Source organism: Hydractinia symbiolongicarpus, chromosome 6, assembly GCF_029227915.1.
Source record: "Hydractinia symbiolongicarpus strain clone_291-10 chromosome 6, HSymV2.1, whole genome shotgun sequence".
Lineage (NCBI taxonomy): Eukaryota > Metazoa > Cnidaria > Hydrozoa > Anthoathecata > Hydractiniidae > Hydractinia > Hydractinia symbiolongicarpus.
The window spans coordinates 10735601-10762863 of record NC_079880.1 but is presented as its reverse complement, the minus strand read 5'-3'; the positions used below and the strand labels follow the sequence as shown (position 1 = coordinate 10762863).

Sequence of the window (27263 nt, the reverse complement as noted above, 5' to 3'; positions counted from 1 at the left end):
CTTAGTTTAAAACTAATCTTGTAGTAAATGCATTTCAGCATAATATACTTTGAAGTAACAAAATTTCACGGAACCTAAATTATTCTTTTTGCGGGAATTAAGTTTGGTGAAAAATTATTAAACTTGCGAATCCCAAAATTTAGTATTTGCCGCGAAATTTCGTTTCATTTGAGAGCAACAACAACTTTGCCACCAGGGCTATTCGCAGAAGTGATGACGAATGATATAAAAGCGGTCGGCCCCGATTATATTGTTCTATAAGGAATAATATTTGACTGTCATACATAAGCCGGCCTTCCCCGATTATGTGCGTTCTATAATAAGTGAGAAATAATAGAAAAATGCCATACATAAGCCAGTCGGCCCCGATTACGTTCGTTCTATAAGTCTCGAATAATATTTGACTGTGTCATACATAAGTCGGCCTGCCCCGATTATGTTCGTTCTATAATAAATGAGAAATAATATTACACTGTCGTATATAAACTGGCCTGCCCTGATTATATGTCCCTTTTATAAGTGCCAAATAATATTTTTTGAGTAATAAGCCGGCCTGTCCTGATTATGTTGCCCTGATTATGTATTTTCTGCCCTGTTCTTAACCGGTGCAAGCTGCCGTACTTAATCAGGCCAATGTTCATTATCCGGGCAGAACAGTGACGCTAGCAAAAACAAAACAGGCAACAAACACACTTTTCGTTTCTCACTCCACACGTCGTATTTTGAAAAGGTGTACAAAATTTAGCCAAAAATGACTGCTTTGTTTGGAAATACAAGCGCATTGCCTTCTTCCAAAAATCTGGTTGAATTTCGTGCTGGTAAAATGAATCTACGTGGAACAACTGTCACTGCAGATAAGAGGAAAGGTTTCGTTTACATTTATCAAAGTGATGATTCCTTGATGCATTTTTGTTGGAAAGATAGAACATCGGGAACTATTGAAGATGTAAGTTAATTTCCTTTAGTCATTGGCATCCTAAATTGATTTATAAAATGTAGTATATATAGCTGTAGCTACCATATATGATCTCTTCTGGGGATCCAGGTTAATTGCTATGGTTTGTGAAGCAACAACAAAAATAACAACATGCTATGTATATTTCTCTTGTTTTTTCTCTGATATGTAGGCATAACTGATATGCCTACATATCAGTTACTCTTGTGGAATCGCCTACATCTCAGCAAATTTTGTAGAAATACCTACTAGCTAAATGCTATTGCACAACTTTTTCGTTAGGTAAACAAACACATCTTCATCCTATTTGGCTGAGAAAGGAAGCCTGGCATCCTCACCAATGCGTGCCATCAGTGCCTTACCCCTGGATGAAAAATTTAGTAACCACAAGAAACCAAATTAGCATCATAAAAAAAACCTTAAGGCAAGAGGACTGGTATAAGTAAACCTGATCCTTTATGCCAATCGATTCATCCATTTGGTTTTGTAGATCGTCTAGCCTTGTTGTTCGTTGTTTGTTGTTCGTCGCAAAAGAAACTTTGAGACAAATATACTGGTTTTGTAGATGTTTGTCTGATGGCGCAATATTGTGTTGATATGTAGGTTATGATTGATTGTAGGAGTGATTAGTGTAATAACAGTTGTACACATCAATGCTAATGCATGAAGTAATTGATGTACATAAAAACAAAAAGAGGTGGGTGGGTTAATCAACAACGATAAGGGGAACTAGTTGACTTAACTGCTCCTTTTTATTGACTATAACAGCTAAGGTAGGCAAGGCATTCTGGGAGCCTTGATCAACCACAGTCCTGGGCAGCATCTTTAGAGCCTGAGATAAGGAGAACACTAGTATCCATACCCTGTGACCACCCTTCACACTGGCCTACCATCTTGTCTTTGGATTAAACATTGGGCTTCTACTAAGAACTGGATGCTGTTTTAAAAGTCAAGCCTCTCAACAGATCTATAAGTGCTATCTTCAGCAACCTCAATTAACAGGTGGTGAACTGTAGGGTTCACCACCATTTAACATCATCAAATTTTGAAAGAGAAAACAAAAAACTTTTGAGTCTAAAGTTTTTAAATTTTATTATTAGAATGTCATGTGGTACCACTTATAATTTATATGTACAGTATTTTCCGGTATTAAACCCGCACATCGTATAACCTGCAGCTCAGCTTTTTTAGGGAGTTATAAACTAGATGCTATCAGATAGCCCGCACCTTCGTATAACCCGCATAAAATGTAAATCAATGAGTTTTACTTACCCGCACCTTGGTATAACCCACATCATGTTAAGAAAAAATTTTAGTGTATTTTTACTTAGGCTAATCGTTTTATAAACATGTGCGTGTGTTCTGTTTATTTTTCATGCTGGAGACAAGTGGGGGAAGTTTAAACTCGTGAACCCCAAACATGAGAACCGAATGTCTGAACTAGCGACTCTCTCAGTCTTAACTTTCTTGTCTCCGATTGACGAAATAATAATGAATTAAAATTAATTTGACAATTCGATCATCTGCTAATGCCAACAGTACTAAATCAGACAACGCTGTTTTCTTTTTATTTGTAGACATTAGTTTCAGCCAATAATAACTCTTGCTCCCTGCAATTAAACAAACAAACAAAAAAAAAGGTTATAAACCTAAAGTAAAATCTCTGTTTTTTGTGTATATTTAAGTTTTTTTTAAAAATAAACAACATAATAATTATCATGGATTGTCAGTAACAGCAATGTACGGAATGTTCTTTTCTAATGTTTATTGAATTTTGTTATGTATTTATATATCTCAGCAATCACAGTGTGCATGTTGAAATGAATGGCGGCAATGAGGAGCAGATAGTTGCATGTGTCTTATTAATTGTACTTTATATTTTTTTGGATATTTTCAGTGGCCACCTGTCGCTTGAAGGTAGCAAAGATAAAAAAGAAAATTATTATCTATACTTTAATTTTAACAATTTCAATATTTTTAACAGGAATAAATAATTAAGTCCTGGGTACTAGGTTGTAAAATACCTGTCAATCAAACCTAAAAATGATACCTGCTATATTGCCCTATTACCAGAAGCAAATCATTTCAATGTGCTCAATGTGATTGCAAAGTTATAAATAGATTAGAATTACATTCAACACAAAAGAAAAATGATCTCCAGAATTGTGTTTCAGAGAGAGCTCGTAATATTAGCACTGGCAAGCAATAAAAAGTTAAAGCAATTTCACTGTGTGAAAAAAAATTAAATCACATAAGATTACGTATATATAGGATTGTGCATGCAGTTATATTAATGTACGCATTTTATCCCGTTGGTACTATTTTTTTAATGAATAAACTTTCACAATAAAGGACAGAAGATATAAAAATTATCACATAACCCGCACCACATTATAACCCACACCAACGGTGGAAGTTATAAAACTCAACTTATAACCCGTGGGTTATATACCGGAAAATACTGTATTTTAAATTTTATTATTAGAATGTCATGTGGAATGTCATGTGGTACCACTTCGGTTGAGGTCAAACCCTCACAGAAGAAACTTAAATAAGAACTATACAAAAATTCACCTCCTATTTATGAAGAGTTGGCTGCGTAAGCGGCATGTTTTCCTTCAAGTCATAATGGCTACCCTAAAAACAAAGGACCTGTAATTCTGTGAAACCTGTGGTTTAAAAGTATCATGTGACATTTGCCAACAGGGAGAATAAGAATTTGACAGTAATATTTAACTACAGTGAAACATTTTGAATGTAGTTGATTTGCAAAGTCATTTTTTTTTAAGTTTGGCTATTCAGGAGTAAAGGTTGAAAAAATTCTCAACAATAATCTCATAGTCTGGGGTTTGGCTAGGCATTCCGGAGCTTATCCATTGTTTTTTTTTTAATTCCCATTTTACCCTGGCAGATCCTTTCAGAGTGAAAAACACATAATAAAAAATGCTAGTGTAAAAACATTGTCTGTTCGATTTTTTTTTTATATGTAAATTTCACCGTTAAAATATCTCTGCATTGATAAAGTTTGAATGCACACCCCTTAGCAGGTCTAAAATTACTGGTGACAGAAAATGTCAAAATTTGCTATTGCTTAAATATGACATCATAATTTATGCAGCATAATGAAATCTGAAATTCTTTAAATGTGAATATCTTCAGAACGAAAAAAGCCTTTTAAAAAATAAAAAACTTGTTAGCCAACTTTTTTAGCTCTTTAATATAAATCCTACATCATTTTATACCTTGGGTTCCCTTTAGGCAAAACAGTTTCTATCTTACGTTAAAACATGTCCGTGGACAGAGTGTATACTTCAATACCAATTTGGCAGTGGCTATTACAGAGAGGGATCACAATGGTTGGGCACTTTCTGTTACAATGTAACAACTTAAAAAAGAAAAAATAACTTTTTACTTTTGCCACCAATGAACCCAACTCTTAGATTTAGAAAGGTAACTCTAAGAGTTGAGTTCATTAAGAGTTGGGTTTTTGATCAAAAAGTTGTTATACACACAGTGAAACCTAAATCAAGAAAATGGAACATAACAGCCCTATCTTATATCAGTTAGAGTAAATGCCTGTCCAAGACAATCAGTAGATGACATGCTTTCTTCGTCATCAGAGACACCACAAAGATGTTGGTTATGCATAAAAAATTTGCACAGAAAAGGACAGAAGACGGCCAGGGATAAATTGAAGAAAGTAACTCAACATGCCAAAATTGTGGAAAAAAACATACTGAGTACATTTGATGCAATTATGTCAGGGTTGCATTAGTTCGATATAAAAAAATCAAGAACATTTGGTAGATATTTTATGTATATATTTTTTACCGTTGTAATAAGCATAGTTTTGTATACTTGTTAATACATTTTCTAAACAATTCAACAAGATTTTTTTTGAAAGAACATTGCCTCTAAACGAATGTTCAAATTAACATTATTGCAATGATTAAAATTTTCATTATTGTATCATAAAGAGCATAATAATGTAATAATAAATATTTTATCTATCTATATTAATACCCATATACGTTTGTCTGTCATGCAAAATGGTACCTAAGCTGCGCTGTTGCTTCCCTCTTTCCTCTGAAACAACCATAGTATTTGTTTTTTTTCATAACCTTTTCATCGTCTTACCAACCTTTTTATACATCTTTTTAAAGTCACATCCCTTTTTACCATAATCTTCGCGACTGCATAAAATCGACATTTTTGACCATTAATCCGGAGTATTAACACTGTCAACTTTTTTGCGCCAGACGTTAATTTTATTAACCAATCGGAAACCTTATTTTTTCACATGTTTACACAACCTGGCATTTTATTTTACCCCAAAGCATCCAAAAAGATCACCAGAATTTACATATGCAGCCACGAGGCAACAAGGACAGATTGGTTTTACAATGCTTTTACACACCCAATCTTTTCCCAATATTTCCCCATTTTCTTTGAAGCACTTAGCTACATCAAACGTTTCATCCCTTTATATTTTTCATGATAGCTGCTCATCACATAACTCTATAGGAATATAATAAATATCACGTTCTCCAGCCATGTATAAATCTTAAAGAAACCAATTTTATAATTTTAGCTAGGAACATAGATTTCAAGGTAGCATTCTGCTGAAGCTAACTAGGTAGCTTTACCTAGCTGTATTTATTCCCATTCTTTTAAAGTTTAAATTCAATTTGGTATTCGGCGATTCGGTTCAGCTTTGTTGCCGTGTTGCCTTAATTGACGAATCACATTTATGCTACACCCTCCATTTTTAAAATTTTGTAGGGTGAAACCTAGTTCGTAGGGAGAAGAATGCTAAAAAATGTGGAAGTGGAAGAATAATTAGCTAACGAAAGGTAACCACAATAAAAATCTGTCTGGAAATAATGCTTAGCTATCTAGATTTTGCTCCAAAGAATTATCTTTGCTCAAACTTTCTAACATTGTTCTTAAAACTCCATAATGTGTCTCTCTTTGCACTCTCTTCACCTAATATATGGAAACTTTTTACCTCCAAAAAAATTGTTATGCAACAAATTGAAACTTGACCTGCTAAGTAAATTTTTTTAGCTGGACAGAACAACAATGGGCTGTTTCCTGTGTTTTTATTTAAACTGTTGTGATAAAGTTATTTTGAAAAATGGTATTGCGGCTATTTCTCGTGTGACACGGTTTACTTGTAATAAATGTTTAACGAGCTGTTTTGTGTTGTTTTTTTATTTAAATAGAAGTTGTGATAAATTTTTCGGGGAAAATGCTATTACAGCTATACGCATTGTGGCACAGCTTACCTGTACTAAGTGCTCATTCCGGTGTCATATTAATTTGTTAACGTTTACTGAAACTTATTCTTGAAAATAAAATAATATTGACTTTTTTTTTGCTATGGCGGAGTGAAGAACATGAATAAACTGTACTAAAAGGGTATTAGGCAAAAACACATGTGCCACATGGTTTACCTGTACTAGGGCTCAGTCCAGTGTCAACGAAGGGCTGTTTCCTGTGTTTCTGTTTAACTGAAGTTGTGAATGGAATTCAAAAAATAGGCGGTACACACAACCTGCTAAAAATTTACAATTTTAATTCCTGAATGTGTGTTAAAGTTTGAAGTTCCCACATACGATTTTTTATTATGACAGCACTCTCACTTTAAAAATTATAGAGAGGGGGGAATTGGTCGAAAAACCCTTACCAAATAGGGTTAAGGGAAGTGCATTCAAACTTTATAAATGCATAAATATTATAAAGGTGAATTGATTAACATAAATTTTTTTGGAAAAATGGCAAAACAATCTTTAACAGCCTATAGATTGCTAAAAACAAATGGCACACCTTGATGATTATAATTATGTGAGATGTGTGACGCATCTCAGGATTTTGTTATGCTTGATTCTTAAGAGTGATCCGACATAAGTATTAAGTGTATCACTTCTTTAAAAGCATTGAAAAGTTTCAGAAAAATTGAAAAATTTAATCTGTTTGTGTTGTCATATCAATATATTTTATCCAGTTAAATTTTTTTTATATTGTAGGACTTGATCATTTTTCCGGATGATATTGAATTCAAACGATTATCTCAATGTACCACTGGTCGTGCATATATTCTAAAGTTCAAATCTTCAAGTAGAAAATTTTTCTTTTGGATGCAAGAACCTAAAGAGGACAAAGATGAAGAATTCTGCAAGAAAGTGAATGAACTTTTGAACAACCCTCCAGCTCCTGGCTCTGCTTCTAGTGGTGGAGGTGGCAGTGGAAGTGGAGGACTAGCTGGACTTCAACCAGCTTTGGCACAACTTGGTGATCAGTTAGGTAAAAATTACTAGCTTTTTTCATTGTGCCATGTCTGTCTTGTTTTGATTGCCTTCTCACATCAATTTAATTCCAGGTGATTCTAGTTTACAAAGTTTGCTAAATAACATGGATCAAAATCAGTTGATGCAGTTGTTGGGTATGACTGGACTTGGTGGTGCTGGCGGTGCAGGTGGATTTGACAGTGATGATTCTAGATCTAGTTCAAGGAACACAACTGCAGCAAGCACAAGAGAGTAAGTTCTGATAGAGTTTCAGATTGAAATTTGATGAAAAATCTACTACTGTTGGTTTTGTTTTTGTTGTTGTTGGGTTTTTATTATTTTCTTTGTCATCTGTGAATAACAATTCTAAAAGATCCAACATTCTAACTTTTTTTATGAAAAAAACTTTAATTTCAGGTCAGCAGCTGCACCTGCAACGGTTTCAGCAACTCCTGCACCCGCTGCAGCAAGTGTACCACCTGCTTCCAATCCAACGCCTGCTGCCACTTCAGCACCTTCAGGAACAGCCAAATCAGCAGGTGCTGTACAACTGAGTGACTTACAAAATATCCTGTCAAATATGCAAGGTATATACAAAGTTTACTTAACTTTATCAGCAGCATCCACTGTTAAGTTGATATGACTATGAAAACTATCCATGAACCATAAGATGAACAAAAACATTAACCAAAACTTGACCAATAACTAATACTGTTGCATTGACATAATACTTTATAATGTATAATACATTATTGGATTGGAATGCATTTTATTTTGTGCCCTGGATTTCGTGTGAAGGTTCAAGTAGAAATAGGAGTGAAAAATGCGTGTATAAATGATTAATAAATTCTATCTATAGTTCCACAAGCTGCAGCACAACAAGAAAGTAAGTAAATTATTAAGTGACATTTTTAACATACATTCTTAACGAATCTCTTAAGATGACATTTTGTGTCAGTATGTTTTTATGAAATCCAATTCTTTAAAAAAATACAAAAAGTTATCTGCCGAAACAAAAGTATATATATAACGTATTAAAGTAGTTAAAAATCAGCTTCTAGTATTTCCCACAGTCAATGGTACTTAAAACGTTCATCAGATTCCTTGCATGTAAAGGTGGGTTTTATTGCTTGTCTATATATGTAACAATAATGGAGTACTTTTATTTAAGGTGTTGATCTGGCAGCATCGTTTTCGACTGAAGCTTTACTACCTTTGTTGAAAGATAAAGAGGTGCAAACTCGGTTAAAACCTTTCCTGCCCGCTGCAGGTGGTTTACCGGCTGATGATGAAGAGTTACGCAATACAGTGCAGTCACCGCAATTTAAGCAGGTAACATTTTCAGCTTGTTTTGATCATCAGAATATGATTCTATGTTGGCTTAGTAAATTTTTCAAATATTTGTGCCGTACGGTGTTTCCCACCTGCAGGACAACATCCTTTTACACAAAGTCTGCTACAATCGCCAGATTTAGTTAGATTTTTAAAAAACTCCCTTTGTGAATGCTGAAAATGTTGATATTTTGATATAAAACAATCAAAAGGCTTTCGTCGCGATCTAAGCAAATCCGTATTGTTTGATAAACCAGTGAAAGGCTTTTTAAACGATACTAAACATTGTTGGTTTTCGTTTGAAAAGTCAGTGGTAATGTTTTTGAAAAAAGCTCGCCGTTAAAGAATTTAATAAACACAGTTTAATTGTGAGTGATTTTTAAACGGGAATAAAATACCCAGGCGCAGACAAAAAACAAAGATGTGTGACGGCCCCATTTTTTTTCCTTGAAAGTGGGTTAGTATAAATTGTGCGTCCAACTCTATCTAAGCCGCTACTCTTCCGTTGCAGGCACTCTCTGTATTCAGCGCTGCACTACAGTCTGGTCAGTTAGCGCCATTAATGCAACAATTTAAACTCAGTCAAGATGCTGTCAACGCTGCTGCAAAAGGAGGTATTTACTTTAATCGTCTCATTTGTTGATGTTTATATTACGTGCTACCTGTGTTGATTTTCCCTCTGACTTTTCTTGTTTGTTACTTTGTTTATTCGTTTGTTTGTTTGTTTGTTTTGTTTTTTTTGTTTGTTACTTCATTATTTCAAATATCCAACTACGGACCAGAAAATAAAAATTTTCCGGCAATGCTTTTTCAGGTTTTCCTGGAGCTAAAAATATGTCTTACAAAATATCTAAATTTGTTAATTTTAAAAAATGAATTCTCTGTAAATGTTGTATTTAAATTTTGTCATATATAGTTCATAATTTCTCTCTCTTCCTTAAGATCACATGTTGACATTTTTATTTTGCTTTAAAAGTTTAATCCTAGAAAATGAGCTGCGAAGTTCGCTTCCGCTCAATCGAATAAGTAAAAACCTATATCTGATATATTATTCGCAAACCAATATCGATTCAGTCATCGAAAACCAGGAATTTACTTGAATATTGATAAATCCTGCAAAAGTACTGAAAAAGGGAAAGTCCTGGATTTTCATGAATAAACCTCTGTGGCAACCCTGCTTTTTTGCAAATCTATTGATTCGCCCGATTTATTCGAAATAATCTCTCTCTAATCATCTCTCTGTAAAATTTCATAGAAATGAACTTTGTTGATTTTTTTTATACAGGAATGACTTTTTTTACACTTTCAGATATCATCGCGTTTACAAAAGCTTTACAAGAATCCGAATCAAAAGCAACGGAAGAAGAAGATATGGCTTTGGATTAAAATTGAACTGTTTTGTAAAAAATCTGATCTCTAATAAATTGACATCTTAATTGGTTAAGAACTTGTTGTTGTTTTTTTGTTTGTTTTTTTTTTGTTTTTTTTGGGGGGGGTATGTTGGGGCGGTGTTACATCTAACCTTCCTGTTAATCTGCCTCGAACCCAGGTTATCATGTATCTTTTCCACACGGGGACGGTAGAGGAGTGCAATTTAATTTAACTCGGCGCGTTAGATTATGTCACTCCGTCCAAACACAGTACAGAACCGAGAGGTCCGCCCCAGGGTCATGTTCGTATCCGTATCATGTTCGTCTCCGTGTCAAAAGGATACAAGATGTAACCTTGGGGTCGAGGTTGCCTGTCAATTACACTTCTGTTTTACATAAGTTCAAAATTTGCGGAAACAAAATTTTACGGTTTGTATAAAATTAGCAGGACCCAAAATTTGTTTATAGGTCTAGCTTGTCATAATGAAGACATAAAATTAAAACCTTTTCTTTTTTCTACATACGAAAGTGTTTTGCGAAAGATATCAAGCTAACATTGAAACACTATTTGCATTGATTATATACACGCTCTTTTCTGTTATAAGAATATGCTTCGTAAAAATATCAGGTTAGAATTTCAGATTACAAACAATAAGTTTCTTTTTAAAACAATAGACCAGTCTGGTTAGAATTTTGTAATTTGTTTTCTAAAAAGATTGTAAGTGGGCGCTCGCTGGAGTACCGAACTAAGTGAGTGAGCATAAATGCGGGAAGGAGTGCAAAGTCTATTAAGAAATGAGAACGCTTATTGAAAATCTCTGTTTTAAAAGTGGCGTTTATTAAAAGAACGGCTTCATTTGGAGAAATACAATGTGATAGTTGGTATTATACGTGCAGGGAAATTCACCTCGTCCTCAGGACTTGTTAGACTTCTTATATTTCGTCTAAATATAAAAAGCCTAACAAGTCCTGGGAACAACGTTGGGGAGGAATTAAAAAGTGGGAGACAAAGCTCTGGGATAACATAAATTTAAATAAAATTGCCGCCCCATTTTGACTGTCATGTTAATAAGTACTGGATACCGACCCATTTCAAACTAGACGCTGAATTTTTGTGCCAAAAAGGACCGATTTAAATTTGAGAATGGCAAGTTAAATCGCAATCCATAGTAGAAAGAGTTCTAAATAGAAAAATAGGGTAGAAAAAAATTAATTCTGTTACTACGGACACATGTTTGGATGGTATGCAGATATAAAGTGTTATGAACCAACCTCAATAAAGAATGACAACATAAATGAGCTATTTTCAAACTTAAGTCTATAATACCTCGCAGTAGGTAAGCCATAGCTAAAATAATATGCCACAATATTTTCCCTAACTAGCATAATATACTGGTCGTGGCCTATGTATAGGAATCTATCTCGAAATGCGTCTTCATTAAAGCATAAAACTTGAATGAAATTTTGCTACGTAGTAAGAAATATTCCTACGGTGTGGCTGGTGCCATGTTATGGTGTTACTACAGTCCATGCTTGTAGTATTTCAGTACGTCGGGTAATGTCGGCTCGTGTATCGAGTTTATTTGGTTGTATTAATTTAGTCGGTAGTGTCGTACACTCAGCGTCCGTGTAGAGGCATGTACTGTTATGTTGTGCGTCGTGTGTTGGGTCCACTCAGTTTGTTCAGTGCCAAATGGAGTCAATGCCAAATGTCTGAACAAAATGGTCATAGTTAAAAGGTACTGTATGTTCCGAAATAGTTTCTCTCTGTCTAACCGCAACAACATGGTTAGCAATTCGCTAAACTAAGACTGGGGAGGAAGTTGAGTGGTTCGTTTGTTTTGATAGGCTCGATGTTTTGTACTAATTTTTATAATTCTTATCTCCATACATGGGGTAAAACGAGTCAATCAAAAAAGCACATGACTTTCAGTTTTAGAAATGTAATTTGACCTGACTGGACTTTCTTAAAGCCTGAAACAGGACTGCAACGTATAAGAGGTAGCCATATTACAATTTTACTTACATATACTTTATAAAGCTTTCGTCCCGTGTCATATGTAGACTTTTAGAATCCTAATCTATCCCAATGAGAACATTTTTGTTTCTTAAGTGCAATCATTAGGTTGGCGACTGTTAGCAGTTTACAGTTGATTGCAATTTTTTAAGGACGTTATGCCTTTTGTCACCTCCATCTCTTCTCTTAAAGGCCTACTTTACTTCTACTTTTTTACAACATATAATGAAAATAAAATGAAGTGACATTAGGGGCCTTCGAAAATTTTTTTGGGCTCCGTTAGCGGGATATCGCCGCTAAGGGGGGAGGGGGTCTAAAGTTTGAAAAAAAAATCCACTAAGGATTGAGAAATTTCAAAAATTTGTTTGTGGCCTGAAAATTCTTCGTCGTTCATGAGTATAATTCCTTTTGTCATCAATTCCGATAACTTTTATCTATAAAACACGCCCCTGAGCCTTCCAAGGTTTATCCAAATGTGTATATTTCACTGGCGGAAATCAGCTAAAAGAGGGGGGACGGGGTCGGAATCTTAGCGGCGATATCGAAGGCCCCTTATTGACAAAAGCCTATCCAAGGCAGTTTATGCTTTGTTGGCCCCTAAATAAATTACAACATCAGTATGGCACTTTTTCCCAGACCGATGAGCCTTGCCTAATCATGAGGAAATAACTGTTAGTTGACACAATAATAAAGTAAATCATTTGCTCCACTGAGATACAGTAAATAACGAAGGAACTGTATATTCGTATGCACTTTAATATGACATAAAGTGCGTATTAATAGTGCGTAGTGCTATTCATACGTAGAAAAAAGGAAAAAAGAATCCTAACCCTAACCCTAACCCTAAAGCACCTTACGTACGAATAGCGGATGAACATATACATACGCAAAAATGGGCAAAAGTGCGTACGAATAGACACTACGAACAACGAAACCTTGATTGCACAAGTGTGCTTTACTGTAAACTTAATCACTGTGCTAATTATGATTATAACACTTTCAATGTTAATCATTTATCCCTTTTCGATAATGCCAAAAAGTTTAGAGCTTTGTGCAAGTATGTAATATATATGTATATACATATTATGTACTAAGTTGTCAATCTAAGTGAAGTAACCATCAATTGCATCAGAACAACACAGTCAATTTTTATGGGAAAATGTGATTTTTAGCATTTACGAAACCAGAACTCCAAATATCATGTGGTGTTTATAAATTATATACAGATTAGTCCTTTTTTTACCTTTACACAAACAGATGTGCTAGTTCTAGAGCTTGTCTTTTATGTTTTAGCTGTTAAAACATTTTACTTATTTATTTTAGATGGTGTTATTCGTTTATTTATGTTTTGTGTTATTAGCTGCAGGTAAGCATTTGCTATTTTGAAAGTGGAAGTCTATGTAATACATTGTAAAAGCTCCTAACTAAGGAAAATCATAACTTGAGTATCATAATTTTAATTATATTTATATGATTATATTCTAGGGTCAAATGGATTACCACATAAGCATTCCTCTCAAAATCTTATCAATGCATTAAAGTCATTTGAAGCAATGTATAAAGAGATACATGGTATGTTTTTTTTACCACATGTTTTGTTATGTATTTTGATCATTCTGTGGAATAGGACTACCACTAAAGTCTGCTGAAGTTACATTTTGAGGCATATGATTTTACACTGTTGTGATTCCTGCAACTATAGCAGTGAGTATGATGTGAGTTGGGGGGAAAAAACACTGGACTTGCTAATCCCCTGAAAACTATCAGTCAAAAACTCTATTAAAAATAAATTTAGGAATTTAGTATATAATTGCAGCTCCATACGTAAAGAAAATTGAGTAGCAGAAAATTTACATAGCTTTCACCTAAAAGTAATATATAATTTTTTAGTGGATGAAACAACTAAACTGTCAACACAAAGCACAGGCTGTATGATTTGTGAATTTCTTGTTGGTGAACTTTTGTATCAATTGAACGAAAACCGAACTTCTGTAAGTACTCTAAAGCAAAATTGTCTTGTTTCCCCTCTGCAGTTTGTTTTTATTTTTCAGATATTTATATTTGGAAAAAAGCTAAAAATAACACAACAAGTTTGCTGGAAAATATCTAAAATTTTAAACCAAGGCTGGGGTAGCCTTCTCCACATCCCCAGCTGGTGTAAATTCAACCATTAATCACAATTTTGTTTATGACCACAAGAGCTAGACCATCGGTTTGTCTGTTAACAAAGGTACTGGTACAAAGCCAAAAGGTATATATATACATAATAAGTTGTTAACTCAAGCTAAAAATGAAAAGACTCTGCTAATAAGCACCAAATATAAAATACAACCAACAATGATGCTGCAATTATTATTGTTATTTAACCAATCTTTTATGCGACATACATACAAAGATAGAATTAGGTTTGTGTTGCATAAAATGTGATGGTTTATTAGGTCAAATTGTAGCAGCCAACCAGTGTTAGGACTAAATATGTAAATTTAAACTTTCGATACATGCACAAGTTGTAAAACATTTCCAATGCGAGGAAGAAATAAGTTGTCCTAAACCTCTTAGGTAAGCCTAATGAAGTCCACTAGCAAGTCATAACAGTTTCAGGCAACCACTGCCAACAAAAATGTTACAGAAGGCACAATTTAAACTGTTGTAAATTTTATTAATATACACAACTCAATTATCAAAGTTTAAAGTATAATTTCTTAAATCGTATTTTATGCTTTTTATTTAGGCTGAGTTTTTTCCATGGCTTGAAGAAAAGATTTGTAATAAAATGTTTTTTAGAACAGGGACAGAGAGAATGATCACCAGTTATGTAAGCAATATTTGAAGTTAAAGAATAAATTAATAAAGTTTGTTTACCTTAAAAATTATATTTTTATTAAAACTCCTAGCAATAACTGAGAGTTGGTCATGTTAGCACCTTCTATGTAGTTTTGTTTGGTTTTTTTAGTGTAAGAAAATTCTAGATATCATTCTCAGATTAATGGTTGCTGTTGTTGAGAATAATGTTCAGCCTGTTACTGTGTGCACACAATTGACACTTTGTACAAGGTATGTTGTGAAAATATTTAAATGACTGTGTGAAGGTCAGAAACATGGCATTGTAACTTTTAGCAAGCCTTTTTAATTCAAATTTTTTACGTATATAAGCAAAAATTCTCATCAGATATGTTATTTGTTAACTCGTTGGCATTTACTTTAGATATTTATATACATAAGATGCAATTTGGTTTTGTTCCACGGCGTAGCACTACAGATGCAATATTTTTGCTCAGACAGCTTCAGGAAAAGTATTTAGGAAAGAGAAAGAATCTCTATTTTGCCTTTGTAGATTTAGAGAAAGCTTTTGATAGAGTGCCACGTAAAGTTATTTGGTGGGCTATGAGAAAATTAGATGTGGATGAGTGGCTAGTTACGATGGTACAGTCTATGTACAGCAATGCTAGAAGTCGTGTCAGGATTAATGATTCACTTAGTGATAAATTTAGTGTAAATGCTGGTGTACATCAGGGTTCTGTACTTAGTCCTTTGTTGTTTATTCTAGTCTTAGAAGCGCTGTCGATGGAGTTCAGAACAGGTTGTCCATGGGAGTTATTGTATGCAGATGATTTGGATCTCATAGCAGAGTCGATGGAAGAATTAGTTAAAAAGTTTGAGAAGTGGAAGAAAGGACTAGAAGAGAAAGGGCTAAAGGTAAACACAGCAAAGTCTAAAGTCATGATTAGTAGCATTGCAGCCAAGTGTGACCTTTGAGTTTGCAGGAAAGGGGTTGGTAGTAACTCAATTTTTTGTCAGACTTGCAAGCATTGGGTACATAAGAAGTGCAGTAGTATTAGTGGAAGGTTAAGAGCTGACATACAGTTTGTATGCAAGCGTTGCAAAGGTGAGATTATAGAGAATGAAGTATTTCCAGCTTTAATGATGTACAACAGTGGTTCGTTAGAGATAGTTGAGAACTTCTGTTACTTAGGTGATATGTTGGGCAGTAAAGGGGGTGTTGGTAGAAGTGTTACTTGCAGGATAGGTTCTGCTTGGAAAAAGTTCAGAGAGTTACTTCCTTTGTTGACTAGCAGAGTCTTGTCAATTGAGGTAAAAGGTAGGTTGTATGAGGCCTGTGTAAGAAGTGTTATGTTGTACGGTAGTGAGACATGGGCAGTGAAGCAGGAAAATCTTGACCGTTTAGAAAGGAATGATATGAGAATGGTTAGGTGGATGTGTAACGCCAGTCTGAGAGACAGAAAGAGTTCAGATGAGCTAAGAAGCAGGCTAAGTCTCCGTAGAATTAAAGATGTTATCCAGATAAGAAGATTGAACTGGCTGGGGCACTTGGAAAGAATGGAGGAGGATAATTGGGTAAGAAAGTGTAGAGACTTGATAGTTCCTGCGGCAAAGCCCAGAGGCAGACCGAGAAAGACTTGGCAGGAGGTTATAAGGACAGACTTGATACAAAGGAAGTTGAGTTTAGATCTAACACAGTCTAGATCAGATTGGAAGAGGGTCATTAATATACCCCGTCGAGAATGATGATGATGATGATTTATGAGTGTCAATATTAATAAGAAAGACTGATGCAAGTCCAATGTTCTGACATTATTTTTGACAATGAAACACACCAACCTCTATTCATTAAATTACTTTTGCATTCCAGTTTTTTACATTGGCAGTATCTGTATTGCATGCAGACTCGTAGTGCTTTACCAATTCATTAACTTATTCGTTTATTAATTTATTTACTTAGTCATTTTTTAATAAAAGATGTTTACAGTTTTAGATGTTTATAGACCCTTCTTTTTTTTCTTACTATAGTGTAACAAACGCTTCTTCTATGGTATCGTGACTTCAGAAGCAATGGCTATTATGTTTATTACGTAGATTTATGATAAACATTTTTTTTATAATTTTTTTTGAAATTTTTAAAATTTAGAAGAAGTTTATTGTACTATAATATAAATATTTGAATTTAATGCAAATGTAAAAAAATGTAGGGTTTCTACAAGTTTTCTAGGGATTCAGTTTGAATTAAGAGAAAAGTAACAGAGTTCCTTTTTTGGTAAAAGAAAGTCAGGAAAAATTGTATTTCTGGACTAGGAAGATGTGGCTTTGTGTGTAAACATAATAATGGTTATGTATTATTCTGCAACTGGGCTTTGCGTTGTTCGTCATTTATCTTAGACAACATGTTTTATGTGATTATGATTGTTTCAGCTTTTATAAAATCTTATAATATCAGTTTTGGAATATTTAGAAGTGCTTTTCTTTTTAATTTTTAATTTTTAATTTTTTGCTTATATTTTAAAATCTAAAATGTTTGTTTTTATAGTTGTCAAAATTTGTATCACTAGTCAAATTAAAAATATTAAAATATTCTATACAAGATTTTTCTCTTTTTGTATTTTAAAGCATGTCTTTCACCATCTACAGTTGCTTTCCCCATCACCAGATTAAGAATTAATTTAAAACTAAAATTAAAATTTGAGTTGTTATCATTTATGATCGGATATGAAATGGCCTTATTTTTAGATATGTCTATTATTGACTTATTTACAAAACCACCACCAAGTATCAGCTCATACAAACCTGGCCAGCTGAACGATGCTGAATTGAAACAATATTTTGAAGAGGTACCACAAATCTGTTTCAATTTCTTTAGAGAAAAATCTTCACAAATCTTCACAATTGTGTTTTTTTCTTTCCAAAAAGTGGGAAGTTGAGTTTCTCCGATTAACATTTTGCTAACTACACACATATCAATTTTTGTCTTTTAAAAAAGCATTAAAGTTGATGTAAGAGCTCCTGAAAACTTTTAATATACTATGCACTGGTAAAGATATACATCATCACAGTAATTATTTGCAGTAGGTATGTCAAATAACGTTTGTTAAATTATTATTCTACAGGGCTATGTTCTGGTTAAAAATTATTTTACTGAAGATGAACTGCTTCCTGTTATAGAAGACTTAAAGTGGTTGATGGATAGAGTAGCGAAAAAATTATTTCACGCCAGAAAGATTAAAGGTTTGTGTACTGTATTTTTATTGCTATGTAATGTCCAGAGCTTGATTGATCAAAGATTTTTTTATTCTAATTCCGCACGACAAAAAAGGAACACGTAACGTATCACTCTCATGCTGGAGAGGTGCCACTCATATTTGTTATATATATTTTAAGTGTTTTGAGACCAATTGGGACTAAAACTAATACTAGGTGGAAATGTCATTATCATGTTCAGGTTGCCTTTTTGTTCACCATACAAGTTTTGGTTAAAAATAGATTATTAGTGGCAGATATTTAGTCAAAAAAGGTTCAATCTTATGACATGTAACAGTGCCGTACCGACTGTTCAAAACAGTTGCTATAGAGAAAACAACACAGGAAGTCAAATCCACGTCAGTAGACAATTGAATAACCACTTATATTCTAAAAATTTATAAACTATTAATACATTATAAACTGTTTTGTCTATCTATACCAAGAAATTCGACGCCATTTTTCTTGTTACTCATTGTGCTGTTTATAATAAAACTATTAAACTTAATATTAAAACTATTAAAATTTCTTTCTGCTTTTCCAGCAGAGTGATTCAAGAGTTTGGATTTACTGATTTTTGAGTATGCATGTGTTTAGATATGTTTTAACGATGCTCTAGCAATGTTATTTGTTTACATTTATAGCTACCATTGTGGTTACTATGAGTTTAAAAATTATACTTTGCTGTGCTGCCCGTCGTGAAGGTTTATTAACTAAACAGCATAGCAATAACTATCAGCTTAATTATTTATTTTTCATAGATATGTACGAGCAGGCAGACTTCTTTAAACGTCCTACCCTTTTAAATAAAGATTTTCCTGGCTTTGGTATACTTCTTCATAAACGTGATCACCTGTCAAAGGTGGGAATAAAATTGTAAAGAGTATTGAGATTTTATTGTTTTCACATTCTTCCATCAGGCTGCAGAATCTTATGGTTCCAATTTCAAATTTACGTATGACAAGGTGATAAATTCACTGTTACACGGAGTAGAATGGCTGGGGAAAAATACTTGTGCATTAGTACTTTTATTTAAGGACTTTTTTCAGGCTATTAAAAAATTAAGGTTTGTTCGTAATTTATGAAAAAAACTAGGGAAACTTCTAATTTTGAGAACTAGAAATAATCTGTTTGGTTGCAAAGTTGAAGTATAATTAAAACATTTGATATGTCTAATATCATGAAATGGAAACTTAATGGAAATTCAAATTCTGTCTGCGCTTGGTTATACATCCAGTTTTTTTATTATGAATTATTGTTTTTAATCATATGGTTCAAGATAATTGAGATAATTGAGAGTTTAAGATAATTGATTATTTTTTTAGGCCATCCGAAATTTGTGGTCTTGCGAAAAACTGTTAAATTTTGCTGAACAAGTGTTAGGAACTGCTGATGTAATGGGACATCCTACATGGAATATCAGATGTAAGGTATCCAACATGTTTGTTGTTTTTAGTTTTATTATTGTTGTCGTCGTTGTTGCTGTTGTTGTTGTTTTCTATTGTTGTCGTTTGTTGATTGCCTATGCAAAAAGGGGGGAAGGGTGTTTATGCGAGAAATACCAATCTTGATATTTCAAATTTATTAAAAAATGTATTTTTTAACATGTATTTTTAGATCCCACATTTTCAGGAAACAGTTGTCCCCTGGCATCAAGGTTGAGTATTTTAGATTCCACTTTTATGTGCCTCGTTCAAATTTGTTTACAGTGAGTTTTAACTGTGTTAGAGTGTCGTAGTTGGCAATATGACAACAGTAGCTAGTATACTGGGTTTCCGCATAACTATTAAGTTAATTATCTTTGTGTTTTTTTCATCACAATCAAATATTTTTAGATCATGCTTATTTAATTGGAGAAGCTGAGATGTTAATACCAACAGCCTGGATTCCTCTGCTCAACACAAATCGGTCAAACGGATGCATGGAGGTGAGTAAATACAACTGGATTGTGTTGAGATTAGTTAGTTGGTCATTATCTTTTATTGTAGTTTAATCCAGCAATAATGTCAAGGAATACTTGATTATTCTGTTTGGCATAGTTAACACTGACCCCCAACCCCCCTTTTTTTAACATGAAGTTTTCAGTGTTAATTTTATTTTATTATTCGACTAGGTTGTTCCAAATGGTCATCGCAGTGGAAAAATAGCTACACACACCTGTTGTGCTGGACCAACATGGTATGTTGATCTGGCAGAGGAGGAAATAAAATCACTTGGTATGAATTATCAACAATACTTTTACACCTTAGCAGGATATTATTTAGCAAGACTGAACTTTCGGTTTTCGGGTTAATTTGTTTTAGTTTAATACAGCACGGCAAATACCAACCAGTTAATAAAATTTGCATTATGCCAATAAATGTAACATATTTCACCACTGTTTTATCACTAAATCTCTGGTTTTAATGGCAGCAACTGATAAAAAAATAATAGCACGTGACATGATGATAATTTAGCAACAGATCACGTTTTGTCACGTGACCAAAATATCCTTCTTGGACATACTTGATAAGAACCGCAAATTGCAGTGTGATTTATCCCGATGCTGCCATTGTACTTGTGGTTGACTTCTCTCTCATATGACAGCTCACAAAATTTTTATTTCCTTCGAACGTGTTAACAGGACGCACTAAGATGAAAAAGTTCCAAACTGCTAGGACGAGATGCTTTATCTATACGGGTTTTTTACACCGTTCTTTTGTAATGGTAATTCTTGTTTCTCAATTAACACGTAGGCGTTGATGCAAAAGATGCTGTGCTTTGTGAAGTCCCCTTTGGAGGTGTATTGTTCATCAATAATTTGATACCACATCGGAGGTTAGCAAGACAATTTCTGTGTATATCGGAGTTAAAAGAGGCAAATTCTGTTTTGTGTTTATCAAATTAGTTTTGTGTGTTTTGCTTCCTTTTCTTTTTTTATCAAAAAAATGTTGACAAATAAAGGAAATTTATGTTTCTTTTTTGTCAAAACATTCTTAGAACTCGAAGAAAGCGAGATTTTGGAAGTTTAAAATAGTTTTTGTCCTGCCATCAGCGATAAGCCATATCAGTCGTAGAAAAATGTGCTGGGATTTTTTAGCCAAATTGACTCAACCTTAATAAATTGGTAACTGTCTTAAAAAAGTAAATTAGTAAATTTGTAAGCTCAAAGTCAGGGAGAGTTAGAAATAATGTTTGTGCGGAGCCAGTGAAACTCGTATGTAGTAATTTTAAGAGATTTAAAAGCCCTTTAATGCAATGTAGTTAAAAAAAACCAAAAAAACTACAGCTTCTTGTCGCTTTCTTTTGTTAATTTCAATACTGTTTTAAATACTGTACCAGATACCATCGTTTAGAATCAGAAGTTTGGTTTTAAATTGCACTTACGACGTGACAGCTTATGCAGCTAAATTATACTGAAGTCAGTCGTAAGTGATCGGGAAAATAAAATTTTTTATAAAAAAAAAACGTTGAAATATAATACCCGTGTACGTCTTTCTGTCATGGTAATCGCAGTAGTGAGACATACGAAATGCGGAAAATAAAGGACGGGCGAACACGGGTCACCAACTAGTGTTTCAAAATACCGTACTCATTGAAACAACACGGGAATTTTTTAAATCACGTACAAAATTATCCCCTATCCTATGTGTTTATTTAAATCATAACAAAAAGTTAACACATCAAACTTTTACTTGTATTAACGATGGCAAAAAAGGTTCACAAAACACACCTGTACTTGTAGTGTTCTTTCAAGCGATAGCAATAAGTTTAGAAAAGGAACCTTTACTTGTAGTCTTTCCAACACCTCGGATCGGACTCGATGGAGCCTTGATTTAAGATGGCATAAAGAAGGTACCAGCAATTGTTCTGGCGTTGAAGTAAGTTTGATTGTGTCTTAAAATTTTTTCTGTGTTTAGGTTTGTAAAAAGATCGCAATGACATAAACCAGGGTTGCCACACCCATATATACATCATCTGATGTTCTAAAATTTAGCCCAAAAATATTGAATTGTCACCCGGCATATCAAAGAGTGATTGGGCGTTGGAGTGCAGGTTTCACGCACAACAAATCTTTTGCTACCCAGGTTACTTGAGTTTTAGGCTAAAATATTTTTTAGCGATTCTAAATCGGTTGTTCTAATCATGCAACTTAAATCGTTTCGAAAAATGAAACACTGATTGTCTTTTTTATATTGGATAACGAAATGTTACTAAATATACTATTGAACTAAATAAAAAAAACAGAGGAAATATTTTCTTTATCATCGTCATCTTTTCTATCTTTAAATTCTCGCGGAATGTTCGGTTAAAAGCTGCAAACATGCTAATAACTATAGAAGAAAGTTTCAGTTTCATTTGACTGCATTTTACGCTAAACAGCGGAATGCTCACGAGCTTTTTTTGTAAGTGCGTGCGCACTTCGAAAAAAGTTAGTGCGCATGCGCTAAATAAAACTATTGCAGAAATGCAGTTATGGAATTGGCTTAAATATAGAGTATTAGTAACCCAACCATGAAGTTGATTAGGTGCATTTACCTTTTAAGAAAACAAAAGATGTTATTTCCATATTTGGTTGTTCGGCTGATAGTAATATATGAATTCTTTTTTGTAGAAATCTGTAAAAATGCGTCAGGCGGATAACTCGGTACCTTTTAAGATTGATTGGGCAGATAACATTGACCAAATAATGGAAAGGGAATATAATGGCGAAAGTGTTGAGGTAGAAATACAATTTTAATGTGTGATGTTGAAAATAATGAACTTAAACAATTAAACAATGCAGTTTTTCTAAATTGCAAGAATATCGAAACATCGTGTTATTTAACATTAAACCATGAGATCGTTGACGGCTGTATAGAGTTCACATTGATCTATATGATTTTCTGGGTAGGTTTCTGTGGTAGGACTGAGTGTTGAACCCGCGGAACATGTTTGAGGCTACAGTCAGAGGATAGCGCCTTTTATAAGTACAGTTTCGGATGGGTCGTCTATTTGGTATTAAAAGTAGCAGTTGTTAGCACTCCGCCGGAAAAGTTTGTAATGCAAAATGTAGCGCCCTACACGAGTGTATGATTTTTAGCATTTTTATGTATCTATATTATAATGCCCGTATACGTCTGTCCGTCCCTCCGTCCGTCTGTCTGTCACGCAAAATGGTAGCTTAGCTGGGACGGGCGAAACCGTGCATTTTTCCACGGGCTAACGACTAGTTGTTTAAGAACCCAATACGTTTTTTTAATGATGCATGTCATTATCAAGTTTCTATTTATTTTTTATGATTACTATGATATTCGTGCAAGTTTTCCCTCAACAGATGTCATCAACTATCTTGATCTCTATTTTCAAGTTTTTTCTATCTGCAGCGTGGGATTTACTCCATTTCGTAACTTACCAGCTAAATTGCTCCTTCATCTCGACGTTTTTCCTATCTGCTGCGAATCTTCATGAACCTTGCCAGGTTTAGAAAGAGAGTCCGACTAAGCTCGTCTATTGCAACGTCTTAACTATTATTAGGTTGACATTGTATAACACACTGCAAACAAATAAGATATTTAATTTTTATTAAGGATACCAGAGAGGACGATTTCGGAACGGTAATCACTGGACCATGGATGAACCGTTGGAAGTTGGTCAGTCACAACAAGCACACAGAAGCGTTCCTAGCAGAGCAACAGAAGAAAAAGACTGGGAATTAAGTTACTCGAAACGAAGTCAGTGCATTGTTTTGTTGTAAGCACATTCTAAATCATCTTTTTTGAATATCGAAGCAACAGATAAAGAGCTGACAACAAAGAATTTGTGTTCGTGTATTTTTTTGGTTTTTTTTTGATAAGTTAGCATTGACATATTTTCATAAACTCTTCAATGATGTAAAATACAAAACGTATTTTGCTTTTGTTTTTATAAGTAAACAAGAAGCCCGATGGCTTGAAGATTTCCGCCATCAGCAGAGATAAGCAATATGGCATTAAAATATGTCATATAGTGTGAGATTATTCAAAAACGCGATGCATGTTATCTGCAACTAAAGTTTAACAAGTTTAAAAACAAAGAAAAAAACAAAGTAAGCCCAGCGTAAATATCTTTTGTTCTGAGGACGAAACAAAGTATATAAGAACATGAGTATTAAAATCTAAGGACATGTTAAGATTATTCTACAAATTTTTTTAATGAAATTATTAAAAAATAAAAATAAGTTCCAAGTGCTACACTCTGTAGCAATTATCATCAAATTAAGGTAACATCGTAAATTACAGAATAATCACCCCTTGCTGAATAAGCACTACTACTGAATTAACTGCCTTGCCAATTAAACGCCCCCTCTAATGGGCGAAATTAAATAAGCTCCCTCCCCAGGTGCTTTTTCGTCATTTACGGTAAATTAAGAACATCTCAAGAATATTTATAGGCTGCATTTCAAACATTGAAAGGGCTTTCTTTCATATTCATGTTCTTATAAAAAAAGAATGTCTATATATAAATAAAAAATAAAATATTTTACATATAGTATTCTCTAAAAAAATAAAAGCTTTAACTTGATGTCTTTGAAATTAATCTAGAAAATTTTGGACATTTTTAATGTAACATTGAACTTCTGAATGTTTCAGAATTTAGGCGTTATTCTTACTCTCTCGCTTATTTTGCCGACGGTGGATGTTTTAATAACGGCTGATCTAAAAAAGAAAAACCATTCAAAAAATGAGGAAAAATAATAAAGCCTGTCAATTTGCATTAGGAAACACGCCTAACTAGCCAGCTACTAGGGATTTTACAAAATTCAAGGATAATTTTATCCAATCGAAAAGAATATTTTGTACCTAAAATGCTTCTGGTTGGTTAGGGAATTTACCAAGCAAGTTCGACAAAGTGCCTAAGCTTTCAGATAAAATATATGAAATTTACCGAAATGAATAAATAAAACCCTTGTAAAACTAAAGAATAGAGGGGTAGCTACCTACGTCCAGTTGGCTATTAACTATTAACACAACTAAAAAGTTTTCTTTTCTGGAAGCTAGCTAGCTTTACCTATTCTATAGCTTAGCTAACCCCTTCTTAGTGACTAGACAAAGATTGTGCAGATCAGCTAAAAAAACACCAGCTAGCTAATCAAAATACAATAACTCTTACCTTATATCAAGTATACTATAATATAAACTACTCTGGAGTTCCCACCAGCAAGCCAACCCTAAAAGAAATTCCCCACAGACACAGCCAAAGAACAAGATTCGTACACCCAGAATTCAAAGTGCTTTTAGTCATAGTCCAAAGCTTTAGCCAAGGAATGTAGAATACTAGAAGATCGTGAAGACCAGATTATTTACAATCTGTACTCTTATTAGTTGTAAACGAAACGAAGCTTTCCTATTGGCTTCTCAGGTCATAACAATGACATGATCCGCGCAAATATTTTAGCCTAGAGCCTAATATGATAACCCCGTGCATCCAGCCTAGCTGCGCTGTCTCTCTTTGTATCCCTTAAGGCAATTTTAAAGATTCCGCCTCGCGTAGCGGTTGGCGGAAATCAAAAATTCTAGGATTAAAATACGTCTTGTAAGTTATATTATGGTGGCAAGTTTCACTTCGTCCAAGTTGAAGTAAAAACTGTTTTCAATCTTTGCTGTTTCCATCTTTCGTATTTTTTATTTATTTATTTTTAGTTTTGTTTAGTTAAAAATAATAGTGAACATTTTACATTGTATTTTTTAGAAATATTATTTTGTAGATTAATGTATATAGTACAATTTTAGTTGCATTGTAGATTTTTTTAAAAGAAGGAAATATTTTGAAGAGTGACCATAACCCTAATCGTTAGATGTTTTTTTTTCGTCATGTCAAGCTTAAGATTTTGTGTGTCGTTAGCACGACTCGCTTTTGGCTGAAAAACGGACAATAGGTATTATTATTATAACAGACTAGTCGTAACCCATAGAAAAATCCACGGGTCGACCGTCTTTATATTACACGCTATTTCGTGTGCACGACGCTTTTCTTGTGAACAGACAGACAGACAACGGCTATTATTAATACAACAGAAGACTAGTCGATAACTGTTGTGCGTATTTCCTGCCTTGGTATTTCGAGCATCCTATTTGATGAAATAGTGACACTGTTTACTTAGATTGGAGGGTTCTACCCCATCAACTACATTTTTTTGTTCTTTTTCTTCGTAGCATGACAGCTCTTTAAAATAACTCACGGGGTGGTTTAAAAACTAAACCACGCCTAAATGATGAACAATAAGTAAAACTTACGCAATAAAATTCAACCAACGAAGTCTTTAAATAGTGGGCGTCATATGCGCTATAAAGTACCTTTGCGTTTTGACGATACAGAAAACAGGAGTAACTGTTACTGGAAGAAGGGATTAAAAGTCAATGTTTACGGATAATATTTGTAGGAATTCACAAATTGCGAAAATGAAAACAATTTTAATTCTATACCGAATTTACAAAAAGATTGAACAACAAAGTTTAAGAGGTTCTATTGCCACATAAATCTGCTGACATTCAAATTTACAGGCATTAACTCTTCATTTCTACGACTTTGTCTTCCACTTTTATTTTTCCCATAAGCCAGTATAGATTGACATGGCTTCGATAATATGGATTTTATAGATTTAGAAAATGTATCAAATATAATTCCAGGAATATACAAACTGTCGCTCATGTATATTCGATGACAATTCGTGAAGTACCTGTTTTTTGTTAGCAATGCTTAAGATTTTGCAGATTCCCGGTAAAAATTTTTGAACGGAGCTTTGTATGAAATAATTATAGGTATATGGAGAGAGGTGATGAAAGATAAGAACTCATGTGCTGAACCAATGAAGTAGAATTTCTTTACGCCTCTTTATTCGACAAAGAAATAAATGTAGAATAATGGTAACCTAATCTAGGGGTATAGAAATGAAGAATTTTTTTTACTTTATTTCTATCGTCTAGCCCTTAATTAATGAAATTTTCGCGCTTTTTTGGCATATTTAATAATCGCGTATCTGTGTTAAGCACAATTTTTGCCCCCTATCTACAATAATAGGTAATTTATAAAACAGAAAAGTAATATTTCGCACAGCCAAATTCGTAAAAATGTATAACAACGGCACATATCCAAACCGCTTTCTTTTACAAATTGTAGATCATTCACGGACTCTTATTCGAGACAATCATAATTCAGTGATTCCCATAAATGATCACTGTAATGCTAAGCTTTCTGCTATCGCGTTAATGTATAGCATGTTGCTGTGTACACCAACAGAAGATGTTAAGATTCCCCTCCAACCGTCAACA

General features: G+C 33.8%; 2 protein-coding genes across 3 annotated transcripts; both read left to right on the top strand.

Annotated features, from left to right (window-relative positions):
- Positions 1–654: 654 nt before the first annotated feature.
- LOC130646988 (proteasomal ubiquitin receptor ADRM1-like) lies at positions 655–10024 on the top strand. The gene is made up of 8 exons (XM_057452685.1): positions 655–946; positions 6985–7261; positions 7338–7497; positions 7663–7832; positions 8105–8131; positions 8417–8577; positions 9089–9191; positions 9887–10024. The coding sequence occupies exons 1-8, from the start codon at positions 752–754 to the stop codon at positions 9961–9963; spliced, it is 1170 nt and encodes a 389-aa protein (XP_057308668.1). The 5' UTR covers positions 655–751; the 3' UTR covers positions 9964–10024.
- Positions 10025–14761: 4737 nt separating this feature from the next.
- Positions 14762–24074, top strand: LOC130646989 (uncharacterized). Of its 2 annotated transcripts, XM_057452686.1 has the most exons (13): positions 14763–14779; positions 14918–15018; positions 17488–17588; positions 17865–17982; positions 18756–18856; positions 19320–19424; positions 19612–19651; positions 19830–19921; positions 20108–20210; positions 20730–20811; positions 21770–21854; positions 22589–22696; positions 23544–24074. In XM_057452686.1, the coding sequence occupies exons 3-13, from the start codon at positions 17490–17492 to the stop codon at positions 23670–23672; spliced, it is 1062 nt and encodes a 353-aa protein (XP_057308669.1). In that variant the 5' UTR covers positions 14763–14779; positions 14918–15018; positions 17488–17489; the 3' UTR covers positions 23673–24074. The 2 variants fall into 2 exon arrangements, with proteins under 2 accessions (XP_057308670.1, XP_057308669.1); XM_057452687.1 differs by lacking the exon at positions 22589–22696 and having other exon boundaries at positions 14762–14779.
- Positions 24075–27263: the final 3189 nt, after the last annotated feature.